The sequence below is a fragment of the Bombus vosnesenskii genome, unplaced genomic scaffold, assembly GCF_011952255.1.
Source record: "Bombus vosnesenskii isolate JDL3184/JDL3185 unplaced genomic scaffold, Bvos_JDL3184-5_v1.1 scf7180000013289, whole genome shotgun sequence".
NCBI classification, from domain to species: domain Eukaryota; kingdom Metazoa; phylum Arthropoda; class Insecta; order Hymenoptera; family Apidae; genus Bombus; species Bombus vosnesenskii.
This window is the reverse complement of record NW_022882942.1, coordinates 1517881-1545865: the sequence shown is the minus strand read 5'-3', so window position 1 is coordinate 1545865 and position 27985 is coordinate 1517881. Positions and strand designations below refer to the sequence as shown.

At 29.9% G+C, this 27985-nt stretch overlaps 8 protein-coding genes across 25 annotated transcripts; 4 read left to right on the top strand and 4 right to left on the bottom strand.

Moving 5' to 3' along the window:
• Positions 1-219: 219 nt before the first annotated feature.
• Positions 220-19688, top strand: LOC117232538. Of its 5 annotated transcripts, XM_033491959.1 has the most exons (4): positions 18453-18545; positions 18577-18582; positions 19071-19235; positions 19324-19688. In XM_033491959.1, exons 3-4 carry the CDS (start codon positions 19073-19075, stop codon positions 19395-19397), a joined length of 237 nt encoding a protein of 78 aa, XP_033347850.1. In that variant the 5' UTR covers positions 18453-18545; positions 18577-18582; positions 19071-19072; the 3' UTR covers positions 19398-19688. The 5 variants fall into 5 exon arrangements, with proteins under 5 accessions (XP_033347852.1, XP_033347848.1, XP_033347849.1 ...); XM_033491961.1 differs by lacking the exons at positions 18453-18545; positions 18577-18582 and adding an exon at positions 220-229; XM_033491957.1 differs by lacking the exons at positions 18453-18545; positions 18577-18582 and adding an exon at positions 17578-17744.
• LOC117232529 (splicing factor 3B subunit 2) lies at positions 501-3975 on the top strand. 3 transcript variants are annotated; one of them, XM_033491941.1, is made up of 4 exons: positions 501-618; positions 917-1462; positions 1643-3748; positions 3828-3975. In XM_033491941.1, the coding sequence occupies exons 2-4, from the start codon at positions 1439-1441 to the stop codon at positions 3894-3896; spliced, it is 2199 nt and encodes a 732-aa protein (XP_033347832.1). In that variant the 5' UTR covers positions 501-618; positions 917-1438; the 3' UTR covers positions 3897-3975. The 3 variants fall into 3 exon arrangements, with proteins under 3 accessions (XP_033347832.1, XP_033347833.1, XP_033347834.1); XM_033491942.1 differs by lacking the exon at positions 501-618 and having other exon boundaries at positions 912-1055; positions 1261-1462; XM_033491943.1 differs by lacking the exon at positions 501-618 and having other exon boundaries at positions 914-1462; positions 1643-3752; positions 3828-3930.
• Positions 4200-12512, bottom strand: LOC117232527 (GPI ethanolamine phosphate transferase 1-like). 5 transcript variants are annotated; one of them, XM_033491935.1, is made up of 12 exons: positions 12309-12512; positions 12070-12152; positions 11858-12009; positions 7430-7447; positions 7138-7383; positions 6828-7048; positions 6530-6749; positions 6145-6430; positions 5638-6082; positions 5236-5572; positions 4756-5146; positions 4200-4673 (listed from the first exon to the last, which is right to left on the bottom strand). In XM_033491935.1, exons 1-12 carry the CDS (start codon positions 12475-12477, stop codon positions 4254-4256), a joined length of 2988 nt encoding a protein of 995 aa, XP_033347826.1. In that variant the 5' UTR covers positions 12478-12512; the 3' UTR covers positions 4200-4253. The 5 variants fall into 5 exon arrangements, with proteins under 5 accessions (XP_033347826.1, XP_033347828.1, XP_033347827.1 ...); XM_033491937.1 differs by having other exon boundaries at positions 4254-4673; positions 12232-12450; XM_033491936.1 differs by lacking the exon at positions 12070-12152 and having other exon boundaries at positions 4254-4673; positions 12388-12502.
• LOC117232534 (putative OPA3-like protein CG13603) lies at positions 8517-9883 on the top strand. 3 transcript variants are annotated; one of them, XM_033491951.1, is made up of 3 exons: positions 8517-8692; positions 8895-9100; positions 9253-9883. In XM_033491951.1, exons 2-3 carry the CDS (start codon positions 8959-8961, stop codon positions 9744-9746), a joined length of 636 nt encoding a protein of 211 aa, XP_033347842.1. In that variant the 5' UTR covers positions 8517-8692; positions 8895-8958; the 3' UTR covers positions 9747-9883. The 3 variants fall into 3 exon arrangements, with proteins under 3 accessions (XP_033347842.1, XP_033347840.1, XP_033347841.1); XM_033491949.1 differs by having other exon boundaries at positions 8519-8687; XM_033491950.1 differs by having other exon boundaries at positions 8684-9100.
• Positions 11065-11859, bottom strand: LOC117232537. The gene is made up of 2 exons (XM_033491955.1): positions 11592-11859; positions 11065-11531 (listed from the first exon to the last, which is right to left on the bottom strand). Exons 1-2 carry the CDS (start codon positions 11740-11742, stop codon positions 11209-11211), a joined length of 474 nt encoding a protein of 157 aa, XP_033347846.1. The 5' UTR covers positions 11743-11859; the 3' UTR covers positions 11065-11208.
• Positions 12702-16371, top strand: LOC117232528 (N-terminal kinase-like protein). Its single transcript, XM_033491940.1, has 12 exons — positions 12702-12887; positions 13009-13155; positions 13233-13361; positions 13452-13663; positions 13991-14081; positions 14164-14646; positions 14728-14949; positions 15022-15274; positions 15348-15518; positions 15599-15867; positions 15951-16065; positions 16143-16371. Exons 1-12 carry the CDS (start codon positions 12774-12776, stop codon positions 16292-16294), a joined length of 2358 nt encoding a protein of 785 aa, XP_033347831.1. The 5' UTR covers positions 12702-12773; the 3' UTR covers positions 16295-16371.
• On the bottom strand, positions 16512-18022 carry LOC117232535 (probable glucosamine 6-phosphate N-acetyltransferase). Its single transcript, XM_033491952.1, has 5 exons — positions 17729-18022; positions 17398-17518; positions 17257-17319; positions 17039-17166; positions 16512-16966 (listed from the first exon to the last, which is right to left on the bottom strand). Exons 1-5 carry the CDS (start codon positions 17741-17743, stop codon positions 16724-16726), a joined length of 570 nt encoding a protein of 189 aa, XP_033347843.1. The 5' UTR covers positions 17744-18022; the 3' UTR covers positions 16512-16723.
• Positions 19533-27756, bottom strand: LOC117232526 (bromodomain adjacent to zinc finger domain protein 1A). Of its 6 annotated transcripts, none has more exons than XM_033491928.1 (14): positions 27315-27756; positions 26700-26838; positions 26409-26623; positions 26117-26339; positions 25814-26043; positions 25057-25730; positions 24415-24879; positions 23853-24343; positions 23001-23777; positions 22710-22924; positions 22422-22606; positions 22130-22243; positions 21423-21774; positions 19533-20913 (listed from the first exon to the last, which is right to left on the bottom strand). In XM_033491928.1, exons 1-14 carry the CDS (start codon positions 27425-27427, stop codon positions 20730-20732), a joined length of 4377 nt encoding a protein of 1458 aa, XP_033347819.1. In that variant the 5' UTR covers positions 27428-27756; the 3' UTR covers positions 19533-20729. The 6 variants fall into 6 exon arrangements, with proteins under 6 accessions (XP_033347819.1, XP_033347821.1, XP_033347820.1 ...); XM_033491930.1 differs by having other exon boundaries at positions 19533-20901; XM_033491929.1 differs by having other exon boundaries at positions 26117-26327.
• Between the last annotated feature and the right edge of the window lie 229 nt (positions 27757-27985).

Here is a 27985-nt window from a genome sequence, read left to right as displayed (position 1 = left end):
GCCAACTCCAAAGGAGGTCTATCAAACGCCCACACCCCGTTCCTGACTCTTCTCCGACATATATGTATATACATATATTGTGATATAATTCAAAATGCCTGTATAATTTATATTACAATCATAATAACTTTTATCAGGTTTTATCAACATTTGTTAATAAAAATTCACGTTTTCCTATTGATTGTAAATAATGAGTTAAAATTGGAATGATAATTGAAACTGATAAAAGGTAATGCATTGTTTATTTCATTTTTTGTATATTTGGAAGTAAATTGTCTTATGAATTTTTAACTAATTTTTTAAATAAAAAATGATAAATTTTCTTAATTAATTGTTGACATTTTATTGAAATATTCAATAAGATGAACCAACCTTTTTAACAATAAGAAGTGTTCTCTAGTGTATATGTATTCTATGTTTTTTCGACACGTATGTAACGTACTGTTGTATATACGTATGACATGCATACTTTATTATTACATAATGTAATATCAATATTTTTCTATTAAAGACTTGATTCCAAGTTGTAAATAAATATGTATCAATTTTTAATGTCTTAATACATGAACAGTAGAAAATACTGACATTGTCCGAAGAAACAAAAACTTGAAGATTTTCGTGCGTAATTTTATGACGAACACTTTCGCAGTTAAGAAGCTATTTTTGAGTTGCGACTTTAGTACTTAGAACGATTTCTTTTAGTAATTGTAACAGTACTTTTAATTTCCCATATCTACCGTGGTTTCAATAGCCGAGAGTGCCATAAATAAAACAAATAATAATAAATGTGGTTACTTCCAAGGGGTAATTTATCTAATTGTAACAATTCCATTGATCGAGGGACACTCCGAAAAATTTCGGTGACCCTTACCTAAGTGAATTATTAAATACGAAGCCTTACGTTTTTCCCGCCCAGGATCTTCGGCACTTCGAGCGCACGGAAGAAGAATGAGCGAACCTGCTGATTGGCTATTTTCTTGCGTTCGATAAAAACCAATCAGCATGTATATTCCGTTTTGGGCCTTATTGGACGCCCAGTTGAAATTAGTAAGGAGGTTAGTTTCGTTTTTAAATCGTCTTATCGTCAACTTCTTTGAGCAGTCATAATCGTGGAATAAAGATTGTTTTACTCTCTTAGCATTTGGAGAGTACAATCCCAGTAGAGTTTTACATTTTGAATCAAATTAAGCTCTCAGCAATCTGAGGCTTAAATATCGTTTAACCGCACATAACGATCATTTGTAAATCTTACTTCAACAGTAGTCAAAGACAGTTCGAAATCTTCTCATCATTTGGAGAACAACACCCCTTAGTATCGTTGGCAGTTCTTCATTCGTTCATTCACTACTCTTACTTGTAAATAAGTTACCCAAGATTAATTCGGCGGGTAACAAGTGCAGTGCTGTGTCATCGTTATCGGACACACGTACGCACAGACATGGAGAATATAGCAGGAAATGAGGTTAGTTTTGTTTTCATTTCAAGGAAAATTATGTTAGTTATATATCAATTACTATAATGTTGATTTATATTTGAATTAAAATTTTACATAAATTTGTATTATGTTTCGTTGCGTATAAAGTACGCTTATAAACTGTAGTTTATTTATCTTAGTAATTTTCAATTATACACTTTGTAACAGACTCAACAAATAGCTCATCAAATGTCATCTTTAATGAATATGCCTCCAAATAATCATGGAGTACCAGGAATAGATCCTCCAAAAACATTACCTAGTTTATTAAGTCTGAAAGTAAGTCCGCCAAGTGAATTACAAAATCAGGCTTCATCGGATGATAATGGTCGAGATGCAGATAGTGATTCCATGAAATTACCAGCAGCTTTAGAACAAGCTCTAGCTTTTAAAACTGAAAGAGCTAAAGAAGTGGGAGCAGATCCAAATGATATAGTTTCATTAGGAAAGTCACCAAATCATGAAACTATAGGAGAAGATGTATCTCAGTTAGATGATGTCATACTTGAACCTGAAACAACAACAGAGAAAATAGATGTGAAGACCAATAAGACCAAAAAGAAGAAAAAGAAAAAGAGGAAGAAACACAATGGAAAGGAGGTGGAAAATAAAAAGGACAATGCAGAAAATGCAAAACCAAAAGAAGATTTGCCAGAAATTGAATACATTCAAGAAATTCCAACAGTTAATGACTTAGAACCAATGTATCGTCAATTTGCCAGAATATTTGAGGCATTCAAACTAACTGAACCTGAACCAAAATCTACAGAGGCAGAAAAGGGAGAACCAATAGGACAGTACCCACCAGTGACAACATTACAAACAACAGGTACTGTACCAAGTAAAGTACCACCATTGGATGATTTTGATGATGATGCAAATCAACAGCAACAACAGCAAGGAACTGGAGAGAATGGAGCTCCACGACTATCCAAGAGGAAACTGAAGAGGCTAACGCGTTTGAGTGTTGCAGAATTAAAACAACTTGTAGGACGACCAGATGTTGTAGAAATGCATGATGTTACTGCAAGGGACCCAAAACTTCTTGTACAACTAAAAGCCCACCGTAACACAGTGCCTGTACCCAGACACTGGTGTTTCAAAAGGAAATATTTACAAGGAAAACGTGGTATAGAAAAGCCTCCTTTTGACTTACCAGATTTCATAAAACGCACAGGTATTACAGAAATGAGGGCAAGTCTTCAAGAACGAGATGATACACGTACGTTAAAAGCTAAAATGCGAGAAAGAGCAAGACCTAAGCTTGGCAAAATAGACATTGACTATCAGAAATTACATGATGCATTCTTTAAATGGCAAACTAAACCTCGTATGACTATTCATGGCGATTTATATTATGAGGGTAAAGAATTCGAAACTCGATTAAAGGAAAAGAAACCTGGAGAACTGTCTGATGAATTGCGTACTGCCCTTGGCATGCCAGTAGGGCCTAATTGTCATAAAGTACCACCTCCATGGTTAATTGCTATGCAGCGGTATGGACCACCACCAAGTTATCCCAACTTAAAGATACCTGGTTTAAATGCACCAATTCCGGAAGGATGTGCATTTGGTTATCATGCTGGTGGTTGGGGAAAGCCTCCCGTAGATGAAACAGGTAGACCTTTGTATGGAGATGTATTTGGTATATCTCGTACACCAGGTGGAGATAATATGGATGAAGAAATAGATAGAGGTATGTGGGGTGAACCTGAATCAGAATCTTCTGGAGATGAAGATGAAGATGAAGATGCAGAGGAAGGTGGAGAAGGTGAAGGAGAAGGAAAAGATGGAGATGGAGATGCGAGTGGTTTAGTTACACCTGGTGCAGAAGGATTAATAACACCTAGTGGAATAACATCAATTCCGGCGGGATTGGAAACTCCAGAAACAATAGAATTAAGGAAAAAAAAAATTGAAAGCGAAATGGAAGGAGGTGATACTCCTGCTTTGTACACAGTTTTGCAAGAAAGACGAACAGAAGGTCTTGGAGCAAGCATGATGGGTAGTACGCATGTATATGATATGACTGGTGCAGCAGGAGGTCAAGCACCACCATCTGTAATTGCCGCACGACGTGGAGTAAGTGGGACAACATCAGATGGAAGAACAGAGAAAGATGGAGCTGTTGAATTAGCATTAGACCCAAGTGAATTAGACCTAGACTCTGAAGCAATGGCATCACGGTACGAAGAAACAATGAGGTCGCGACAAGCTCATTTAAGGAGAGAAGATTTATCAGACATGCTTCAAGATCATGTACAACGGCAAAAAGTAAGTATATTATTGGATATTGATAAATTTATAAATTGAATATTTATTAAATTAATTTTGCTTATCTCTCTCTTTACAGAGTAAACGCAAACGGCAACAAAGTCAAGATTCGAAAGCCTCCAAGAAATACAAAGAATTCAAATTTTAAGCATAATTAATTAAATGACATATTATATAAAAACAAAAATTACTTATTTAAAAAATATAGAAATTAAATATAGCGTCAGTACTTCTTAAATAATTGATTATTACCCTTAAATCATTATACATGATTTAATATTATTGCTACTAAAGTACCCAATTTTACACAATTATATTTCAATTATCTTCTTACAGAATGAAATTTTTAAGTAGAAGATATTAGAAATATATTAATTTCTTTCAAAAGAAAATATCTTTCAAAAGAAATATATCAATTTTCACTACATCAAATAAGAACAATTATATTTGCTTGATCACTTTATTATAAATAAATCGTTGATTTTATATACATATTTTATATTTTTTATACAATATGATCTTTTTTTAAATTAATATAAAATTTATGTTTATTTGGAGAGAACGTTATTAAAGGATATGAAAGATAATGCAATAACACTATAAGGCATGGAAGGAAAATTGCAATTGTGAATCTACTTATAGCACTACCAATATCTAACCAACTTCCTTGAGGAGTAACATAATACATGAGTGGTAAAGATAAGCAGTCTCCCAGTAAAAGCACTCCTAGAAAAATACTTGAAGATCCAAGTGTGTGACTTGTACATCCAATTAACATTAAAGGAATGCTTAGCTTTAAAAGTATTAACAGGAACATTGTAAAGGGAGAGAAAACTGTCACGAAATGACGAGTCCAAGACGGATCAAACGAACTGACACTCGCCATATTACCTGTTCCAAAGAAACACAGCAATGTATATAGCATCTATAATAAATTGTTCAGGATTGGTATTGAGAACAGTTTAATAATTCAATTTGAGTTTAAATCTTATATTAACAAAGGATACAAAGATTGCTGCTTTAAGCAACTCTTCTATTGTCAAAGGATTTTTAGTACTTTGATAAACTTGAATAGAAGACACATTAAATTGTGACCAACAGGATAGATGTAATGCAAGAATTATAAAAAAGAAAGGTTCGTAAGATGCAGATAATAAGACAAGTGGACAGAAAAGTCCCAACACGATTCCTTGCATTCTTTTTTTTAATTGCATAGGATAGGTAAAAATATATAATGGTGTCGTTGATAAAATCGTCCATGATATCCAACTTCGGCCATCTATACATTCTAAGTATATTAGTCCTGTGACTATCAGTCGAAAAATTTCGACTGCTTTTCTATACCTTGAATGCATTTTTAATGCAACTATTAAAGTTACAACACATATACTAAGAATTCTGAAAACAATTTTAATTAAAGATTTAATTAATTAATTAAAAATATTTAATAAAAGAAACATTACGACTTAATGTCAATTTGAACTTACATGATGTAAACTCGAGGGTATGGTTCTACAACAGGTAATAGTGGAAAAATAGCTAGAGACAAAGCTGTCCAAAAAAATAGACTCTGAGAACTTTTTAACACTATCTTCTGAACAAGAGTAATAAATAACATTCCTATACTAAGAGCAAATCTATATGTTAAGCCAATGAACATTATTGTTAATAAAAAGATTATTCCTGTAATTATTGTCCAATAATATTTGCTTTTACAGACTTTTAATTTTACTGTGTATATAATTATACTTCGAGTAGCTAGCCAGAAAGAAATCATAGTTAAAAACGCATAACAGGGTAATCTCCAATTATTACAACCTGAAACTATTTTACTTAAAATTAGAACCAATAGTTTTTCAAATAATTATGTTATATATAAAATATCATACCTTTATGCATGATAAGTATCATAGTTACTAGAACTATAAATACACAATTTGTTATTAATAAAATAAAAGAATTAAGACGGGGCCGAATAACTCCAGTTATTTTAAAGAATAACAGTATTATCCACCCTAGCCATATTATAGACAAATATAATAAAAATCTTGTTCTTTGGTATTGTCGAAAATATAACAAAGACTTTTTAGCTAGTTTAATTGTATTAACAATTTCTTTCAATTTCTCATTTAGATCTTCTGTTTCAGAATCTTTATCGAAAGTAGAAATTTTATTGTCTAATTCTATCTCTCGCCAATCAGCTAATCCATTATTTTCACAATTCATCTTATGATTTGCTTTTACTTGGTAAGTTAACTGTTTCAAATTATTTAACAGCGCATGATTTATGTATTTAAGATTATTAGTACTTAAATACTGCCATGGTAAAACACCCTGAAAAATTACATAAATAGCAAAAAGAATAACAAGTAATAAAATTTATATTATTATTATACTTCATTGTTAATCGGAATTGGAGCACCAATCAAAGACGAAATCAGTGGTGTGATATCAACTTGTTCTACGTTTTGACGAAAATTAAATGCATTAATTCCTGCACCCCAAACAATTAATGGTGTTTCTGTTTCATCTGTAGAGCCACTTCCATGTGATCCCCAGTCAGTCATTCCATGATCAGATGTGAAAATATATGCAGTACTATTATCTCCAAAAAAATTTTCTGTCATTTGTACAACCTCTTCTATTTTCCAATCAACATAATTCATGTTATCAACATATTTTCTACATTTAAATGTAATTTAGAGCTAATGAAATTATAATCTTATTAAAAATATCATTCTGCTTTTGTATAAAAAATGTAAGTTAGCAAGTTTTGTATACCTAGAATGAGGTTTTGCTGTATGTCCTGTGGTATCACAGCCAAGAAGATGAAGGAATATGACAACGCGTTCAGTATTTTTAACTTTGTGGGCATCTTCTCTAAGCCAATCAATGTATTTGTCAAACACCCAAGAGTCTAAACGCCAAATTTGACCATGCATTATATCAAAATTTTGCCATTCAGGAGGATAACTATCGCCATGTACATTTTCTCCTGCACCTAATTTCACAAAAGATCAATCTGATTCTTTTAACATACATCATATTCTATTTCAAATATTTATGTATGTTGTGATACCCTTTGTGAACATAGGTATAATGTCAGGACTCCCCCATGCCCATGAGAGATAACTCTGATTAAAAACAGAATCAAAGTCAACAGGATTTTCTTTCCATCCTTTAAATATAGCACTAGGATCTTCATATAATCCTGCACAAATTGCAACAATGCCTGGTCTAGATTCTGTTGGCATTCTTGTATGAGATATACCCCAAGCACCTATATCTGTCATTATGTGTCTATGAACAAAATTACATTATTGCATGTATATATGCATATAATTTGTAATTTAGAATAAACTTTTATCTAAGAAATAATTTTTAATTACTTGAGAAATTTTGGTGGTGCTTCAATGAAGGTTCTGAATCTTAAACCATCTGCTACAAATAAGACCAATCTTTTCGCTGGTGCATTTTTTAAAATTGGTACATTTGGTAGTTCTTGAATAATGGGAGAATGAAAGTTTACATCAAGTACACCCCATAATAATATTAAATGTATTGCCAGACCCCATATTATAAATGAATAATTGTTATTAACTATATTGAACTTTTTATTATACATCTTTTCAATCAATAATTACGACTTCAATAAAGATAAGTTTTTCAAGTGTTCACTTCTTTCGAAAATCACTTAACCTATAAAATCAGCGATTTTAAACGTATAATTTTAATTATATAATTAATATTGACTTCCTATTACTTCATCCACTTTACTATTAACGATATTTTATATTATCTTTATAATTTTCTATTCTTTTTAATTCCAAACTTCTGAATGTAATGATAATTGTGAAATTATCACATAACCACACTTAACAGAAAAATTCTATGCATGAAGTTGATTTCATAGATAAATATCTGTATTTGATATTACAACATGTTTAACTTTTCGCTCAATACAAATACTCATAAACAAAAAATTATGAATAACATTAAGATGATGTATTGAACGGTTTTTTTAACCTTTAAATATTACTAAAAAATGATTCACGTACACATGCATATAGCATACTTTTGTCATCAACAATGTACAGTATAGACGTGATATTCAATGCTTTTTCGTGTCTCATGTTTTGAAGGTCACCTGATCCCCATATCATTTCTGTGTCGCATGCGAGGTTATCAATTCAGTATAATAGTGGTTTGAATTAAAACAAAATTTTCCTATGAAATTAAAATAAGATCAAAAAGGAAATGAGAGTGTTTAAGCTTATAGACCTGGTCGCTCCTAGGCTAGTGCTGCACCATGCGGTCAAGCGCTGAGGTCAAGTAAAGTTAGCATATACAAGAACCTATAAAATTAGGGATCTGCCCTGTTTGATTGCTCATGTAGAGACTATACTAATGATTATTACTAATAATAAATATATGACGAAAGTAAAAAATTAAGCGTAAATAAATGTAGAAAAAAACTCTAGACAAAGCAATATCATATGTATAATATATATATATACTCTAGATGTTTTTATAGCGAACATTAGAAAAAACGGAATTATTACTTTATTGTGTAAGGAAATACTAAAAGCGAATTCAAAATAGTCACATTTACAACACGTTCTGTAGATTCGGAAATGCCGAACTCGCGTGTTTATTAGTTATATCGATAAAACAGCAAGATGTCGATAACGCGACGTTACATATGTCACATTTATTTGTACCTCATCGGTGATATAATCACTCACGAGTTATCTATGATAATTCCTATGTTTCCGTAGGAAATCTCAAAGGGTATAAAAAATACTCTAATTTTTTGGCAGATCAATATTTCATAACGTGAGATACAAAGTTCCATTTAATGTCACGTCTATTCTGTCTTTAGTTAATGCTATCGTGACACCACTATGGCTGTCTGCTATACTCTGAAATAATTTCAGAGGTGAGGTAATCATTTTGAATACAATGTGAGATTTATCTCACTTGCCATGACATCGTGACATTATTATATATTACGTTCTCATTATTTATTCAACTAATATGTATATAACATATAATAATTACGATAAATATATTTATTGGAAAATCGTCTATATTTGTGACACGTTTTAAGCATGTTTCAATGTTTATTCATATATATGATTTCTAGGTTTTAATTAAATACAAACTGTGATTTTCTAATTGAAGTTGTACGAATAAAAAAGGTTGCAAAAATGGTAGTGGGTGTTTTTCCAGCTCTCAAATTGGGGGTTTTATTTGTTAAACAAATTAGTAAGCCCCTGGCCAAGTTTCTTGTTAATCAAGCAAAAAATCATCCTGTGTTTAGGACATATTTTATTATACCACCTGCACAATGTAAGTACAATAAATCTTTTTAAATAAAAGTACTTAAAAAATTATATGATTTGACTGTGATGTAATTAATATTGATATCATCATTAATAGTAACTATAGACACCTATTATAACCACATAATTATGTTTCATATTTTTATAATTTAATTACAGTTTACCATTGGGCAGAGGTAAAAGCTAAAATGTATATAATGAATCTTGGTAAGCCTACAAAAGTTGCAAAGTTGAATGAAACTATGGCTATAGAATTAGGAGCTAATTTGATGGGTGAGGTTATTATTTTTAGTGTTGCTGGTGGTTGTTTAATATTAGAATACAATCGCCAAGTAGCAAAAGAAGCAAGAAAAGAGGAAGCACGGCTTCAACAATTACAAACATTTATGGATGAGATTAGAAATTTGAATCAAGTGACATCTCAACAAGAAAGTCAGATTCAATATTTGCATGAAGCTATTCAGGAATTAGCAAAGCATACAAAGTATGAAGTTGTTGCAAAGCCAAGAGTAAAGGAAACAAATTTACAAATGCAACAATTAAATGTTGATGAAAGCCAAAATGGTGTGAAATCAAAAAATGAGAAACCATCAATAATTGAACGTGCTATATTATATTATGAAAATAATGTAAAACCAGAAAAATTCAGTTAACTGAAATTTTACTTTAAATTTCATTAATGATTGTGATAGAATAGGCACAACATAAATAATATTAAATGAAACAAATGAATTCATAATATTATAGTGTATATAAAAAATATTTCCCACAATATATACTTGACTTAATATATGACTTTATATATAATTAAAATCACATACAACACAATTCTATATTGGTATTTTGTACATCATTATGGAGAATATTCAGTATTTTCTATTTATGCTTATACATATAATTAATTCATAATTTATTATTTTCTTTATCAGCAATAATTTTCAAAAACACATACAGTTTCAGAAAAACAAAAGTAGTTTACATCTATAAAAGTGTTTCAAGTTTCACTATTTTAAATAGTGAGGTAATTAATCTATTTACATTCAATTAAATTGTATTATATGAAAAATAGAATAATAATAACAATGATAAAAACGAAATACATCTTAGCATATATATTTGTTAATTGTTCATAAAAATTGATTCATTTATTACTTTATGCTTATCCCTTCTTTCAACATTTTCTGTAATGTGTGAATTCTTGTCTCCAAATTTTCAAACTCGATTTCTATGGTAAAAAATTTTGGGGTTGATTATACAGTATGTCCTGTTTAACTGGAAACATACGAATAATGCGAAAAAATATGTAACATAAAAGATGATCTTGAAAAGTAAAGGTGATATTAAAATATTTAAATGGATATCTCCATTTTACATTACATACTCTGGTAGCTGACATTCAGATGTTTTCAAAATACTACAAACTCTTATCTTTTGCACCAACCACTATTGACATATCAACTTTAAAATTCGAAATTTTAAAATTTGTCCTGCAGGCATTGGAGTTGCCTGATATATACCACGGGGATATTTAAAGATATTTTTCATAATGCTACTATTAGTATGGCATTGCCAAAACACAAGGCCGCAGTTTTTTTAATGATTCCAAAGCAGTCAACTGAGAACAGTCACACTTGGATAATTCCCTGTATTGCTCTGTCGAATTTGAAAATTTATATTTCGTTAGCGGATGGTACAAAAGATGCAAGTTCGTAGTGTTTTAAAAACGTCTGAATGTTATCTACAAGAACATGTTACAAAAAATGGAGGCGTCTACTTAAAAATTTTAATGTCACCTTTACAGGATGTTTCAAGGTTATCGTGAGGTCAAATAAATAACAAAAAGCACAGTGTGTTCCCTTTGATACAACTTTCATCTGAAATATTTGTTCATATTTTTCCAGATATCCGAACATTTCCAGTTAAACAGGACATACCGTATATGAACTTTATAATTAAGCACAGATCAAATACTAACTTGAATTCTTTGTTTTATTATTATATACTTTCGAATTTCGGCAAGGAGATCGTTGAATTCTAATCGATTCTAATGAACTCCCTGTAGTTATCAATTAAATTATATTAATATATTATATATTAATAATCATTTTAGGAAAATTATACAAATAAAATTTTTGACATTAACTGATAGCTTTGATTTACACCTGGTGATAAACTAGAAGTTTTATTACGACTTGAAATCGAAGAAGATCGACTTCTGCTTCGTCTAAGCGTAGAAGATGTACGGTTATGACATTTTAATGCTGGACTACCATCTCCTGGTTTTCTATTAACAGATGCAGTAAGTTGCTGTACTTTCAATAACAAAGCTGCATTTTCGGCTTTAAGTTTTTGAATTTGCATTTGAAAGGACGCACGTTCCTTAACAACATTATTTTCTAACGATTTAATTGATTCCAATAAATGTTTTAAACCTTTTCCTGAATAGTAAAATATACTTAGAACTTTTATCTACAAAACATCCAAGTATTTATTTCTACCTCCATTTTTAAGCCTATGATTTTCTTGTATAAGCTTTTGATTCGCAATTGTCAGTTGTTCAACACGTTTCTGAAAATCTCTATTTATTCGTGTTGATTGCAATCTTTCAAGTTCAGTTTGTAATTTCCTAATGGTAGCTTGTAATATCATAGGATTGGGTAAACCGCAATATTCCAAAGATAATGGATAATGGATTCTTAACAGAGTGAAGGCATATGTTTAATGAGTTTTAATTAAATGTAGTAAATTTACAAAATATACTTACCTATCAAATTCTACCGTGTACGTTAATATAAGATATCGACGATTATTTGTCGTATTATTCAAATTTGAACACGAACTGCGTTCAAGTTTACGGGCACGTAACAATTGTAAATCTTCGAATGTCAGCAGATCCAGAGTAATGGATTCGCTTGTCTGTAATTGAATTCCTTTTATTTTATTTAATTAATTGGATAATTTAAATACAAATGTTACTTTTAACAATCCAGATTGGAGCATAGCCACAAATACATCAAAATGTTTGTAATTTCCCGTTTTCTGCGTCAAATTTTCAATGTCTTAAAAATTGAGAAACACATAATTAGAAATAAAAAGCAAATCAAGTAATTGCATGAATATTAAAGTTCTAGTACATACAAAAAGAGATTCGAGATTTCTTAATATAACCTTAAAATAACATATTACATAAAATAAAAAAATGATAAAGAACAAACATGCAGCATCGTAAAAAGACTGCCAATTCTCGGCGGTATATTTATCGGTAATAGTAAGCTCCAAATTACGCTGACATCCCTTAAAAGCAGTAACTTTGATCTTTACAATGTATTCTTTGCCACTTTTAAAAGTATAACTTGTCACCAGAGATGGACCAACTTTGTTCATACTTAGCGACAGACATTAACGTATCATCGGATATCTGACATAAAAAGTTGTCGAATAAACTGGCAAAAATAGTTGCATTGAAATATAATAAAAAAAAAATTGTATCAGTGGACCGTGTTGAAATTTTACACTGATTTATACGCGAGAAATATGAGTTCAATATTAAGTACGTAATCGTCGCGAAGTAGCAGCGCGGTTGAAGATATAGTTGATGCGTAGCTGTCAGTGTGATGATAAGGTTCTGAGTCAAAGAATGAATTTGATTTATATCAGAGTTAAATAATTGAATCAAAAATATGTGGTCCTTCTTTTCAAGAGACCCCACCAAAGATTTTTCATATGAGATCGGTGAACCGGTTTCTAGTTTAGATGATAAGAGCATCTGGACACTGCATAGGGCTAAGAAAAAGGTACCATAACCTGATGCGGTAAAAATTCTTAGAAAATATTTCTCATTTTTAGGTATTCACTCAAATTTTATATTGTGTGTTTGAAAATTGTATTCTTATTATCCGAAATATCTTTTTGCAGGGTTCTACAGGAGGTGAAGATGTTTCAGTGTTCGTATTTGAATGTAAGACAGGCAATGAACATCTTTTGAATATAGCTCGTTCAGCGGTTAAAAGATTAAAAACACTTAGACATCCAAGTATACTTGCATATCTTGATAGTTTTGAGGTATAAAGATTTTATATTATAAAACATTGCATCAGTAATATGAATATACAATAATATAATTTGTCTTATAATTTCAGACTAATAAAGTAATTTATTTAGCAACTGAACGTGTAGAAACTTTATATAGTCGACTGATAAGGAAATCTGATGGTGATGATGAATCTAAAAGGGAACTATATTTTTCTTGGGGAATATTCCAAATTACTGTGCGTATAAAAAGTAAATATAATAATGTGTCATTTCACAATATATCATTACATATATATATATACATATGTATATATATATGTTAATAGAGAGCACTGAATTTTCTAAATAATGATGGTAACCTACGACACAACAATGTTAACTTATGGACTGTATTTGTTAATGAGGAAAGTGGAGAATGGAAACTTGGTGGAGTTGAATATATGACAGCAGTAGATACTGTTTACAGCGTATTACCATCAACATTCCAAGTATATTATCCTCTTGATATTAAGGAAAATGTAAAGCCAGCCACCAAATGGTAAAAAAGATTTATGAACAATTCAAACAAATTCATATTTCTATTTAATAATCATTACTGCTTAAAATTTGCATTATTCTTATTACATATATACACACACATATTACAAAATTATATTTTAATGTAAAAAAATAATCCAATCGTATTTTTGTTATAGCTACAACTTATTTAATATGTAAAACTTTAACAAAATAATTGTCTTATTTGGTAAATAATAGAAAATAGTTATCTTATTCCTAAAGTTACACTACAATACTAGCTTTTCTATATGTAAACATTTAGGTTTATTGTTAACGCTAAGAAACTGATGAATAAATAAAAAAACAGCTCAGTTGACATGTGGGGACTTGGATGCCTGATCTGGGAAACATATAATGGTCCACTAACTTCAAATTCGCAACTTAAAGTCACTGATAAAGTATGTTTTCTGTATATATACAGAATGAATATTTATTTTGAAATTGAATTTGATATCTCTTAAATATCTATTTCTATTTTAGATTCCAAAACAATTGCAACTGATATATAGAGAATTGATCAGTAGCAATGAAGAAGGAAGACCGAATCCTGCAGATGTGATAGCACGTTGCCGCAGTAATGGTGGATTTTTTAAAAATGATCTAGTAGATGCGCTTTTATTCCTAGAGGAAATTCAAATGAAAGAAAGGGGAGAAAAGGGGCGATTTTTCTCACAACTTGCTGGTCAGTTGGAATCATTTCCGGATGGCGTTGGCAGGTATAAAATTTTACCACAATTATTGGCTGCCTTTGAATTTGGTGATGCTGGAAGTGCAGTATTACCTCCTCTATTACAACTTGGTTGCCAACTACCCGACGTCGAATATCAACGAAGAGTTGTACCATGTGTTGTCAAATTATTTGCATCCAATGATAGGGCAACAAGATTAAGATTATTGCAACAGCTAGATCGATTTGTTGATCATTTACAACCAGCAACAGTTAATGAAGCTATCTTTCCACAGGTAATTATAAATACTAATTGCTTTTTATTATGCAAATATACAGAAGATTCAAGATGCTTTGATGTTATTTATTAATTACAGGTAGCCAAAGGGTTTTTAGATACAAATGCTGCAATTAGGGAACAAACAATAAAATCTGTTGTACATTTAGCACCAAAATTAGATTATAACAATCTTAATGTGGAAACATTAAGGTATTTTGCTAAACTTCAGTCGAAAGATGAACATGGCGGCATACGTACTAATACTACAGTCTGTTTAGGAAAAATTGCTCAACATCTTCATCCTCAAATTAGGCAAAAAGTAATTTCAATTTAGACATAAAAGTTATAAAGTGATATCTAATAATGATTACAAATAACAACGTTATCGTAGGTGTTAATTGGAGCATTTATTCGAGGTACACGAGATTCCTTTCCACCGGCTAGAGCGGCGAGTATTTTAGCATTAGCTGCAACGCAGCAATACTTTTTACTACAGGAAGTTGCAAATCGTATTTTACCAGCTCTGTGCCCACTCACTACAGATGTGGATAAGGGAGTAAGAGATAACGCATTCCGAACTATCCGTGGATTTCTATCAAAACTAGAAAGAGTATCGGAAAATCCAGGATTACGTGAATCTATGGGTACTAAAACGATCACAGAGATTTTATTTATAAATGATCAACATAATTGATAATGTAAACGATATGATTTCAGAGGCTGATGTAAATACAGCTACACCAAGTCTTAGCAATGCAGCCGCAACATGGGCTGGCTGGGCTGTAACAGCAGTTACTGCCAAATTTTATCGCAGTCAATCGGATACACCTAAATCATCAAATCCGCATAACATATCTAGAATTTTACTAAACAAACCCGCCTCGTTAGGTATCTAATTTATATATATGTATATATTTTATTATACTACTATGAAACACTGTTTACATAAATATATGATAAAATTACAGAGCAAGCTAGCAGTTCGCAAAGTAGTGCTAGTACAACTGCCACGACAAGTAGTGCTACAAGTATGACGTCATTAGACCATGATCATGAACATGATTTACAGAATGCTACAAACGCAAATTCAGATTGTGATTGGGACTGGGATGCTGACAATTGGGGTGATATGGAAGAAGGACCTTCTAGTACATCAGGACATGGACTAAGTAATATTTCACCATCTTGTCATTCTCCTAAACCTAATGATCAGTGGACAAGCCTTGAAGAAGAACCAGTTTGTATTATTCGAAATTAAAGATATTAATATATTAGCATACCACATAAAATAAAAGAAGGGAAATCAAATATTTCGTTTAGGAGGAAGAAGCAGCACAGGATGTAGAAGATAAGAATGATTCTTCTGAGGTAGGTTGGGAGGATTCAGAATTTCAGCCTCTGGAAGATTTTCAACCATTAGAACATACACAATCAGGTATGTCTATATTTTTATAACTATCACATTGATATAAACATTTAACTAATAATTTGAAATTAATTATTTTGCATAAGAAAATGCTGAAAGTACTAATACAATTAATGGAAACACTAAATTAGAAGAAGCAAGAAGAAAGCGTGAGGAGCGTAAATTAGCAAGACAAAGACAAATGGAAGCAAAGAGAGCGATAAAATTACGAAATAATGTCGCTGCTAAAAAACTCTAATTTAAATACCATAATTTAATGATTGCGTTCATGTATTTAACAAAAACAAGAATTAAAAAATGATGAAAGCGAAAAAAGTATTTTTTCTATTAATAACTAGTTGATATTTGTTAAACATTAATTTTGAATTGTTTTTCTAACATTGTTTATTGCATTATTATATATTCTTATAAAGTATTATACATATGTCCAGTAAAATATAATTACAAATCAATACTTTTTTAACCTGTACATCCCATGTTATATTTATTAATTCATATTGAAATAATTTATTGACTATAAAATTTGTAAAAAGGGTAATAATTGTTTTTCAAATATTGAAAATGAAGCAATAAGAATCCTTGTTTAAAATCGAGGTATGCTGAAATTATGTAATGATTTAAACTATAAATTTTTTATAACAACTTTTAAGTATTGTTTTTTCTATTGTCATAAATGAGATTGTTCTGTATTGTTTTCAGTTGGAAATCTCATATTAAGATAATTGGCATTGCTAGGCTCGCGTTTAAAGCCTAAACTTTCATAGAATGGTATAAGATGATCTTTACAATCCAATGATAATTTATAGCATCGTAAATAGCGTGACAATTGTAATATAATTTTGATTACCAGCTTTCCTAGATGCTTACCACGGTATTTGCTATTTACTACCACATCTTCTAAACGTCCTCTCTGTAACAAATTTCTCTTTCTTGTGGGAAAATCTTTATTTTATAAGAAATATCAAGAGAGTAAAAAACATACCACTGCACAATTGTGAATAAACTTTTGTTCTACAACTAATGTTGCAGTTGCAACTACTTTTTCAGTGTTTATATCTTCTATTACAATGATGTAATAGCTACCAGTATTTTTCATCATATGAAAACGATCTGTGTATTAGGAAATAAGATTAAACAGATTTTTATTACTATATCTCCTATACTCAACTTTATACAAAAGTTAACTTAAAAAAGACTTACTAAGAAATTGTTCTCTATTGATATTTCCGACTTCAGTTAATTGAGCCAAGAGCTGAAGAAAACCTTTCAAATAAATATCACAATGTTAACAAATAAACTACATTATTAGTGATAATAACTGTTTTATAATCTTTCTTTTACCTCTATCATAATCTTCTGATTTTAAAGGCCTAATTAATAAACCATCGATGTGTGACAAGGACAATCGATCCAATACACTCGAATTAAATAATTCGATCTCTGTATCTTCAAGACATCTTTCCTATTAATATTCAATAAACCAAAAATTAATTAGTAATTAACATATTGCTTAAAAGATTAACGTAGTAACAACATTATGAATTCAGAGAAATCTTATACTTAGTAACATATTGTTTTTATCAAATCAAAATTATTTTTAAACTACACACAGACAACAAATGAAGTTCTTTAAATCCAAAAGTTAAGCTTAAAAATGAGAAGCATTTACAACCTCTATAGAACTCATGGCAAGTACACGCACAATTTCAGATTTATTATTATTCAATCGTGTTTGGGATAGATTCTCTTATCTTCCGCGCTCGTTCAGATTATACATATGGAGACCTTCACTAATATTTTAATTGATCTTATTGTAACATAAGGTGTCACTTTCACGCAACTACCTTCAAATGCCTTTATATTCTTATAATTTATTTCAAGGATTAACTTGATAAGTCCGCATTAAAAATCTACTTTCATTTATGATTGTATAGACTGTATCATGATAAGACAGATTTACGTGTTGATAAAATGAATTGTAATCTTATTAAAAACCATATTTTATTTACACATGTTATATATAATATTCAAATTATTTTTTATTTTCATTAATACCAGCTATTTAATATTCATATATGTGACTACTTATTAATATATAAGTTATTGATAAAATTAATATTTAAACAGAACTTTATATAGAAATTTATATGATTCATTCATTAACGAGAAATAAAATATGTTCAGTGATTAACTTTTATTTTGTAGTTTATTTCAAAAATTAAAAAAATAAAAAATTAAAGTGGATTATTGGTTACTATTAATTACTAATGTTTTAGCAGATCTTTTTAGTTTTTTTCTTTAAATATGTCTGATTCTTAACCAATAAAATTTTAAATCTTGGACTACAATGGTAGATAATTGTGATTCGATACTTTTCGATATATTTTAGTAGGATGCTGGTTATATAATATTGTTCTATGGCTGTAACAATCATAGTTGATCCGTTTCGTCAGTTTGCTAAGATTGTGTTCTAAATTGATAAAAGGTAAATAATATTTTATATTTCATTTTGGTATTAAGCATTCGGTAAATAAATGATTTTATGTAAATGTTAAAAAATATAAAAATCATATTAAAGCTATATGTAAAATATTAATATGCAAAAGTAACTCATTATTCGCGCTGTAAATGTAATTTTCGTACTATCGAACTTTAATTTTGTAATTATATTTGCAATCTCCGTAATAGAACAAATTATACAAATATAGAATTACACATATATTTGTCAGATACGTTCCATTCAGTTATAATCGAGTGAATCAGTTTTTATTAATCAAATTTCAAGTACGATACATAATATATATTTTCAGGATTCTTAAAAAATAAAAAAAATATTCTTTTTCATTATATAAAATATTATTATAAGCATAAAGTGTATTAATTATTACTTTATAAACTACAAACCATATGCTTTCTCTTATGGAATATTATTTTTTAATCATTTAAACATAGACACAAATAACAAACAATAAAAATTAATATCAAAATGAATATTAATAACAAACTATTTTTAGCCATGTCTGGAACACAAATGAAGTACCCATATTCACTGTCTGCAAAAATTAGACGATTTCCATTTCATCATTACATGTTTATAACAAAGAATGGTTGGGTACTTAGATATTGGGCAATTAGTACAATACTTTGTTTACCTCTGTTCTATAAATTCCATAAAATGAGTAAGTACAATACTTTGGAAAACCTATTTAATGTTATTTTAGTGTTTATATATGTAAGGATTAATCATTTCTTCTTGTTGTATTGCAGGTCATGCTCCAGAAAATGTGAAAAAATGGGAAGAGCTCCACAAAGAGCAATTTTCTGGGAAAATGCATCATTAAATTATAAATTAAAAACATTGTAGTATGATATGAAAGAGAAATATATATGAATACTTTCAAATTGTATATAAAAATTCTATTTAACTAGCTTCTGATTTATTATATAGTTTATTATAAACAAATTTCATTTGTAAATCTATTTTAAAAGTTTATTACCAAATTAATCGTATAAAACATACATGATTACAAAGAACTGCTTCTACTGCTGTACAATATAGAGATTAATGATAATTTGTACCGTAGATTTCATGTAGGGCCAGCCTAAAATTTGTAATTTTCAAAAAATATGATGATTATTGCGAAAAAGAAAAAGAGAAGCAAAAAGAAAGATAAGTACTATTAATATGTTAACAATTTAATAAAACCTAAAACAAAAATGATGAAATAAAATCCTGAAGTTTCTGTAGTTTTGTGTGCATATTTGAACCCCAGTAAAATCTACTTTATATAAATATAAGTAAAGACATAGTAACTGTGTTTGTATCAATATATAATTACTTTTATATGAATGCTTTTAGCATTCATAACAAAAGCTCTTAGTTTCTGTTACGCATGTATTAACTCTTAAACCATCAGTCATGTTACGCGTGATCGTACTTCACACTGCATATAGACGTACTATAAAAGGCAGGTAATATGTAACATTTTACATGAATTTTATATAAGTCAAATCTTTCAAAGTTTAGAATATATTTAGGTAACCCTCCAAATCTTTTTACTTAACTATAAAGATATATAAGATGTAATCAAATTAATAACGTTAAAATAATAAATAATTAATAATATAATGTAAAACTTTGTTTGATAACAAAAAATTTGTTTATAATAATACTAACTCAAAAGACTATTCTTGTACTGGCTCAAGCATATGAAAATAGTTCATTGCTTACGCGCTTGTTCATTTGCTTATAAAATGTTCTACATTAAACAGTAATTTCTACAAAATGGTATGCGAGAGCAATTGTACCATGCGTAAAATTCTACAAATAATACTGTGCATGCTTTTTGATATAGCAAGCCTAAGAAAAAGAATTAATCGGGATATTTGATAATTAACATAGAAGAAAATATTTTAAATACTTCTAAGCTTGCATTTTATCACCTCTTTCAATAGATAAACTTCATAAATTCTATGCGTATTTTCTAATTTTCAGTAAACGAAATCATTTTTTTAGTAATATATACTTTACAGAGCATTTTTTGCTGAATTATGAATCTGCACACAATTCAACATCAGTGTACAAATTTAGCATCAAGGTACATTTAATTTACGTATTAGAAGTAAAAATTGATATTCAATAAATATAACGATTTCAAGAAAGTATTTTATCTCTATCTTGATTTTTGAATATTTTCTGCTTCTTCATCTTCGCTAACTGTGAGACCATTTTCTTCGAATTTTGGCTTCTTTGTATCTGGAGGTCGTAGTAATTCTTCACCATGTGTCGTCAATCCTAATTCTTTGCATCGTTTTTCATAGTACTTCAATAATCTGATACCTGCTCTGTATACGTAACTATTTTTAAAAAGACATAGCCTAACTTTCAAAATCTGTACTACTTTAAGTGTTCGGAAGCCAAAGATTTTGATCTTAAATGATTATTGTTCTGGTTTCTATTGCAATAATTTCTATTAGCTCTTTTTAACTTCAAAATATACATTTAAATTACTGCAAAATTTAGTTTAATAGTAGCAAATGAAATTTTTTCATTCATTCATAAAGCTAAAGATTGTGAAATATTTAATTGTTGCATATTTTGTTAGTTTCAATATTCATTAGTTACAAATGCATGCAATCCCACTTCTATCTTTTGGTATTAAAGATACAAATATCATTTAATAATATTAATAAATATACAATATAGTATAAAGATATTATTATTATTAGCACATATAAAGTCACTGAAACACTATACTTAAACACTTGCAATATGAACATAGCACATTAATCAATAGTATTAGTTAATCTCGCAATCTCTGGCGTCCGAACTTATGTAAAAAAATATTTGTGTTAGTAATACTCACTTGTAGACGGAACTGTGTTCTTCGTTATAAGCTTGACAATTTTCAAACACTAAATGACAATCACTGAAAAAATGTTCCAGTGTTTCATATTCATTATTATTAAGTTTATATTTAATTGTACCAAAATCCATAGGATTGGAAATAATATCATGATAATCTGGAACTTCATCTTTTGTAACAGGTGATAGGAAAGGCCACGAATCTCTGTGATGCCTAATGTCAGAAAGTAATTCCTGCAGTCTCCCCATACATCCTTTAATTGTTCCCTTATCTTCTTCTTGTTCAATTTCAGCAGCTCTTTTAGCTGCTCTTCTGGTTTGTCTTGGTTCTGTATCCTCTGAAGTACTGCTATCTGTATATATATAAATATGTATATATACAATTAAATACTGATATTAGGATGTAAACACTTCTAAAGTAGTTAGTTAATGGAAAACATTAAAAGAATTACATTGAATTAAGAAAAGTATAAATATATTTAAAGAAAGAAAGCAAATTCAATATGAATTTTAAATGTTCTGCTTTAATAGAAGCATAAGAACCATTTGCACATACATGCAACAAAGTTGATTAACCTTAATTTAGTAATAATGAACAAATGTATAAAGCAATCCTACATATTACATATCATTATACCAAGTATTACTATATTTGTAAAAAAAAATCTGTATTCATACTAAGCAAAAGTGAATAGTTACAATACAGACCGTCCCAGTCTGTAGATTCTGTAGTGAGGAGGCTCTTGGCAAAGCCATGGATGCGAGAGCGTGCTGCTGCAGCGCACAGTCTCTCCTTGTCCCTTTCCCTTTCACGCCCCCTCACTAACAACATAATTAGAACTAAGAAACTGCTTTATTACATTAGTATTTAAATTAAAAAAATGTACTAAGATGTTAACATGAAATGATAATAAAATATTATGAGGTAGCGCAATATTTTCAAAGTTTGTTATAGCATTTCCTGCGACCACTAAATTTACAAGTATATTATAATATTTACCATATCTTATGTTTGTCTTTCTGTCTTTCCTATCCTTGCAGTCTGAACAAACCCATCTTCCTCGAGGTGCTCTTGTTAACGGAGGTTCTATACATTCTACATGATAAAAATTTGAACATGTATCGCAGCTGATTAATTTTCCACCGCTTTTACATATGCAACATACATTTATTTGTTGACTACCCCTGGAACATATATTAATTATTAAAAAACTTCTTCATCTAATACTCAATAATACTTATTATTTCTAAAAAATACCAAATATTTTATTATCAAAATGACACTTGCATATCATCATCACTATCTTCTTCTAATTCTTCATCAACTGAATCCCCTTCTTCCTCACTTTCAAGAACACGTTTTGCACGATTATGTCGAGTTTCTTTGGTTAATATTACATCCTCCTCTAATTCATCTTCAAATTTTTTTCTCTTTTTAATTTTCTCTTTTGGTTTTGTAGGTGGTTTACATACTTTACAATACCAATCTCCATCTGGTACACTCTACAAGTAAATATTTAATATCAAATATTGCAATATAATGGAAGCTAAAAATAAAAGGGTTAAGAAAATAATGTACATTTAGTTTTGGTTGCAAACAATATAAATGATGGCCTTTGTTGCACCCATCACATAGTAGCATTTTGTCGCCGTCTCGTCGTCGTCTACATATTCGACACTGAGCATTTAATGCACTTCTACTCCATGCAACACTATTTTCTAAAGTACTTAAATGTACAAACAATTGAGACCAACTCGCTGATGCCATAAGTGATTGTTCCCATTTTTCTCTGATGTCTTCACCAAACCATTTCTTATCTTTCTCAGTGGCACCTAACGGTTTTTGTAAGTACTTTTGCTCAATAGCGTGAGATAACTGTAAAATAGCACAAGCCATTTGTTTAATGGCTAACTGCTGATTAGGATCTGGGAGCATTTCATTTTCACTTGGTGGACCTAAATATTTTCCTGCATCTTTATAAGTTTTTGTATTAATACTTCCAACTTCTGAATCTGGAGTTCCAGGTCTGCTATGCTTTGTTTCATTTTTGATTTTGTCTAAAGACGTATTAGAAACAATATCTGCTTCAATTTCATTTGTACCATACACTAATTTATCACATTGTTTATCATATTTCCTGTTATTTATTGCGTGCCTCCATATTTCACGATCATTAACTTTCAAATTCCCTAAAGCCCCTCCTTTCACTCTGTCTTCAAAATCTAGGATATAATCTCTTAGAGTCAATTCTAAAACAATATTGACTGCCATTTCTGAAGGAAAATTTAAGTTGGCATTTTCGTATCTATTTTTTTTTGAAATCCTATTAGGATGCACTTTGATAGGTTCTGAAAACTGTATCGAAAATTTACTCGCAATGTTTACTCAATAGTAATTTTAAAAGATAAGATATCTATCTGAAATACTTACTACTTCAGGATTAAGTTTATGTCTAGGACATTCCTCAATCACAGACATTAAACTTGGCATTTCTTGTATAATATTATTTCTGAGTTCACCTTCTCTAATTCCTCGTTTACTTAAACCATTTACTAAAGCTTCTATATCTTCCGGCTTTCCAAAGAAACTCCATTTTAGTTCTGATCTCTTGCAATGCACAGGACATTCTTTGTCTCCTGTACAGGCCATTAAATTTTTTCTAATATCAAATAATTCTTGTTTAAACTCTTTCCGAGATATATCTTTTCTTGGAGACTTAAGAATATTTTTGTCAGAGAATGAAACTTTTTTAGGAGACCTTTTTGCTTTTTTAAAACTATTTTCTTTATCACTAAATTCATCTTCAAATTTATTTTTTAAATATGCATGCATAGCTTCTGTATCTAATAATTCTGGTTGATAAGGTGTACCATCAGGAATGCAATTACCAGACCACCATTCATCATTCTCTACAAATATTCCTATAAGAAAAACAAAGAAAATTTACAAACATTTTTTATTAATTGAATAATATAGAAACATGAAGCTCTACCTGGTATTGATAAAAATCTCCAATATCTACGATGAGCTCTATCAGAACCTAAATAAACCATCATTTTATTATCTCTGGATGCTTCCTGAAGTTCTTTTAATTTATTCTCATATTCTTCTTTCTTTTTTTCCTCTTCACAACTGCCACGCGTAACTTTCTTTGGTATTTTACCATCATTATCTTTTTCTCGATCTCTCATTCTTTCTTTTTCTTCTTTTTCTTTCCTTTGTTCAGCTATTAAGAAAGACTTCAATTCTTTCTTTGCTTGATGAAGTTTTTCACGTCTTTCTTCTATTACATCTCGTATCGAAGCGAAAGTGAGCAACTGATTTATCAAACATGTAGCTACTTTTAACTTTTCACCTAACTCAAATTCATGAACACTACAATGACCTAACAATCTTAAAATGTATGTCTCGTTTATTCTCATAAACAGTGCAGGATCATCTTGATTTGTATAACCACCTAAAGAAATTAGGATTAAATATAATATTCGTTAATGGTTTTGTTTAGCATAGTTACATATATATATATATGTATGTATAGGTACATATATATATATATATATATATATATATATATATATATATATATATATATATATATATATATATATATATATATATATATATATATATGTACCTCTTTGAGAATATCTCCACTTAGTAGCAACATCGCCAATTCGCCCTCCAGAGCACAATAAGTGTTGTCTTAGAATTTCACTTAAAGTTACATGATCTAATGTCAATTCAGATAATTTGCAACCTTGGTGCACCTGACTCCAACTAGATGCTATAGTAGAAAGTTTTACAGCCTTTGTCATTGATGATGCTCCTTCATTCGTGCTAATATCATTTATTATGTCAGATGCTTGAGCATGAATTTCATCTTCTTCATCTGTTTGATATTTAAAAATGTTTGCTAATAACAATTGTAGAAGGTCACTCCAAGGTCCAGATGTTTCTTTTAATAATAGTGCTTTTTCCAGTAGATCTAAAGTAAAACCATTTGGGAAATATGCACTAACTTCCAGTTCTTCATTAAAAAATTCTAAAAATTCTAGAATCATTACACTGTCGCCAAATTTTTCATTAGGTATGCTACTTTTGACTGGCGTAGCTTCTGGGATAGGAGAAAGATCTTCACATTCAAGATCCTCCCTTGGCTTATTCCATTGTCTTATATATGCAGCTAAAGCTGCTGATTTTTGTTTTTCCTCCTTTTTACGTTCATTTTGCAATACTCTTTCTTCTTTACGTTTTGCTTTTTCTTCAAGGGCTTTTGCCTTAAGGTCTTCCTTAAATTTCCCATTCATCCTATTTAAAAGTTTTGTAATTTTAATATATTTTTAATAACTAGACAGTGCAAAGTGCCTTTAATTTAATATATATCGTTTTACCTCGGTTTGCGAAATTTTTTTATATCCACTCCTCCTTGATTCACTTTTTTTAAAGGGTTAGGTTTTTCTATTAACTTCTGTTTTGATACATCTGTAGTAAGAAATTTATCTATTGATTCCTGTTTATGTTTAACAGGCTTTTTAATACGTGATGTAAAGTCTGGAGGAGGACCAGCAAATATGGTATCAAAACGTACTTTATTAATCCCATATTTTTGTAAAACACTATCCTAGAAATGCAGAAAAATTTTCTCCATCAATATATTCACAAAATTTGTGTGTTATTGCTATTAATATACTAACTTTAATAATCCATATTCCACTTTCATTCTGTTCACATAACTGACGTAAAAAAATTTTATTACGCTCTTTACTGTAATGTTGCTTCCTTCTTCTCACTTGTGCTGCTTCCACTATCATGAGTTGGCTAACATCAGAGTCTCCAGAGTCTAATTGTTCCACTTCATAACGAAATAATTTTGCCGGTGGATGATACTGTTGTTCTTGTGGGCTCCTATGTAATAAACTTAAATTACAATAATACGAATGCACATACACACATTCTTCATTTATATAATATAGATAAATATTATACCTGTTGTTTTCTTTGTTATATAATTTAATTTGTTGTTCTGAGGGTGCAATAACTTGAAGAACATGACAATCACACCAAGAATCCTCTGTAAAACTTGCTTCTACCATTTCACCAACAAAATAACGATCCCTTGCAAATTGATACACATCCTCTATCATTTCCTTAAAGGATGATCTGTTTGTTTTACTGGCAAGATATAATATAGGTATACGTAGCTGTAATATAAAACACACAATCAACAAATCTAATATTTTAATAATGTAACACTAAATTTTTAATGAAATATCGCACCTCCATAGGAAATTCTTTAAGGCTTCTTTTTGCATTTTCTTCACATTGTAAAGCCTCCTCAAAGGTCATGTTAGTTCTGCCAGTTATACTACATGACCATATAAGTGAGTTACATAAAATAATCCTCTCACAAAATTCACTGTAATCATAAAATATGTTATAACACCCTAAATGCAATGTTATTAATATCAATGAATGTAATAACATTTTTCTAAAAGTGGATAGCAGATTTACATATTATTGCAAAGATGAAAATAAACGCTTAAAAAGCACGGATGTAAATATGTAATAGAATAACAAAATAAAACTGAGATAATTTAATCTATGATCTTTTCGAAATTATCATGCAAGATTTAACTAATGACGGTAGATAAAATTTACGTGTGTGATCTAAATGTTTCTTATAATATACTTTTCAGCTTTATCTATTCAGTATAGAGCAAAAGGATATACAATAACAAATCATTAACTAGCACGTCGACATGTATTATTTACGAGAATAGCTTCAAGGAAGCAAGATAATGTTGAAAGAATACGAGATATTCATGACTGAGAAGTTGCATTAACGAAACTGCAGAATATGTTTCGAACTTATCTCAGCTGTCATGGTCTTACTTGTAGTCCTTGAAAATTTCATTGGTAACCTCACAGTGGAAAACTTCGTCGTCGTCTTTAAAATCTGATGAAACGTGAAGACGTTGGAACGGCTGTTTACGAAGAAGCGGCATGTCGACTCTTGGTAAATCTACGTCTTCGTTCACGATTCTAACAAATTATAATCAATTCTACGTCGAAGATAGTGCTATACTTTTTCCGAAACACCGAGAGACACATGCAACACACGCCAACTCTTATAAACGCGTTTAAAGTTTCAACTGCTTTTTAATTTCCCCTAGAACTTGTTGCGATTTACTTGATTTGAAATTTTGTTTATTTATACGCACTGAACATAAAACTTTGATATCGTTTCACGAAACATTTCGAGTCTCATGACAAAGCACGATTTAACGGTGCTCGTGGAAGCGCGCATTCACATCTGGCATCTCAAAGCCGGAAACCAATAAAAAGAATAATGTTGCCAACATAAAGCTATTATTTAAAACGCGGGAAATAAAGATAATCATGTGATAATGTTCGTTGCGCTAATGCATTCAAAATTTTCAATTCGATAAACGTCTCTTCTTTCAACGATAATACAATTTCTATAATTGTCACAAGTATTTGTGATATTATTCGTGAAGAAAATTCATTACGAACTATATAAAATATAACTGTAACATACTATC

What these genes read in the sequence shown, in the direction of transcription:
- LOC117232528 (XM_033491940.1), top strand. Translation starts at nt 12,774, where the DNA reads ATGTGGTCCTTCTTTTCAAGAGACCCCACCAAAGATTTTTCATATGAG. An exon ending in AACTTAAAGTCACTGATAAA is followed by an intron (nt 14,082 to 14,163) that starts GTATGTTTTCTG and finishes TTTCTATTTTAG; the next exon opens with ATTCCAAAACAATTGCAACT. An exon ending in ATGAAGCTATCTTTCCACAG is followed by an intron (nt 14,647 to 14,727) that starts GTAATTATAAAT and finishes TATTAATTACAG; the next exon opens with GTAGCCAAAGGGTTTTTAGA.
- LOC117232538 (XM_033491957.1), top strand. Translation starts at nt 17,711, where the DNA reads ATGAGAAGCATTTACAACCTCTATAGAACTCATG. An exon ending in CAACCTCTATAGAACTCATG is followed by an intron (nt 17,745 to 19,070) that starts GCAAGTACACGC and finishes AACTATTTTTAG; the next exon opens with CCATGTCTGGAACACAAATG. An exon ending in CTATAAATTCCATAAAATGA is followed by an intron (nt 19,236 to 19,323) that starts GTAAGTACAATA and finishes GTTGTATTGCAG; the next exon opens with GTCATGCTCCAGAAAATGTG.
- LOC117232529 (XM_033491941.1), top strand. Translation starts at nt 1,439, where the DNA reads ATGGAGAATATAGCAGGAAATGAG. An exon ending in AGAATATAGCAGGAAATGAG is followed by an intron (nt 1,463 to 1,642) that starts GTTAGTTTTGTT and finishes ACTTTGTAACAG; the next exon opens with ACTCAACAAATAGCTCATCA. An exon ending in ATCATGTACAACGGCAAAAA is followed by an intron (nt 3,749 to 3,827) that starts GTAAGTATATTA and finishes CTCTCTTTACAG; the next exon opens with AGTAAACGCAAACGGCAACA.
- LOC117232537 (XM_033491955.1), bottom strand. Translation starts at nt 11,742, where the DNA reads ATGATATTACAAGCTACCATTAGGAAATTACAAACTGAACTTGAAAGA. An exon ending in TCATAGGCTTAAAAATGGAG is followed by an intron (nt 11,532 to 11,591) that starts GTAGAAATAAAT and finishes TTTACTATTCAG; the next exon opens with GAAAAGGTTTAAAACATTTA.
- LOC117232534 (XM_033491951.1), top strand. Translation starts at nt 8,959, where the DNA reads ATGGTAGTGGGTGTTTTTCCAGCTCTCAAATTGGGGGTTTTATTTGTT. An exon ending in TATTATACCACCTGCACAAT is followed by an intron (nt 9,101 to 9,252) that starts GTAAGTACAATA and finishes ATTTAATTACAG; the next exon opens with TTTACCATTGGGCAGAGGTA.
- LOC117232535 (XM_033491952.1), bottom strand. An exon ending in CAATAGAGAACAATTTCTTA is followed by an intron (nt 17,167 to 17,256) that starts GTAAGTCTTTTT and finishes CCTAATACACAG; the next exon opens with ATCGTTTTCATATGATGAAA. An exon ending in TTATTCACAATTGTGCAGTG is followed by an intron (nt 16,967 to 17,038) that starts GTATGTTTTTTA and finishes AATTTGTTACAG; the next exon opens with AGAGGACGTTTAGAAGATGT.
- LOC117232526 (XM_033491928.1), bottom strand. Translation starts at nt 27,427, where the DNA reads ATGCCGCTTCTTCGTAAACAGCCGTTCCAACGTCTTCACGTTTCATCA. An exon ending in AAAAAATTTCGCAAACCGAG is followed by an intron (nt 25,731 to 25,813) that starts GTAAAACGATAT and finishes ACTTTTAAATAG; the next exon opens with GATGAATGGGAAATTTAAGG. An exon ending in GTTTGCAACCAAAACTAAAT is followed by an intron (nt 22,925 to 23,000) that starts GTACATTATTTT and finishes ATTTACTTGTAG; the next exon opens with AGTGTACCAGATGGAGATTG.
- LOC117232527 (XM_033491935.1), bottom strand. Translation starts at nt 12,477, where the DNA reads ATGAACAAAGTTGGTCCATCTCTGGTGACAAGTTATACTTTTAAAAGT. An exon ending in GCACCACCAAAATTTCTCAA is followed by an intron (nt 7,049 to 7,137) that starts GTAATTAAAAAT and finishes TTTTGTTCATAG; the next exon opens with ACACATAATGACAGATATAG. An exon ending in GATACTTATCATGCATAAAG is followed by an intron (nt 5,573 to 5,637) that starts GTATGATATTTT and finishes TAAGTAAAATAG; the next exon opens with TTTCAGGTTGTAATAATTGG.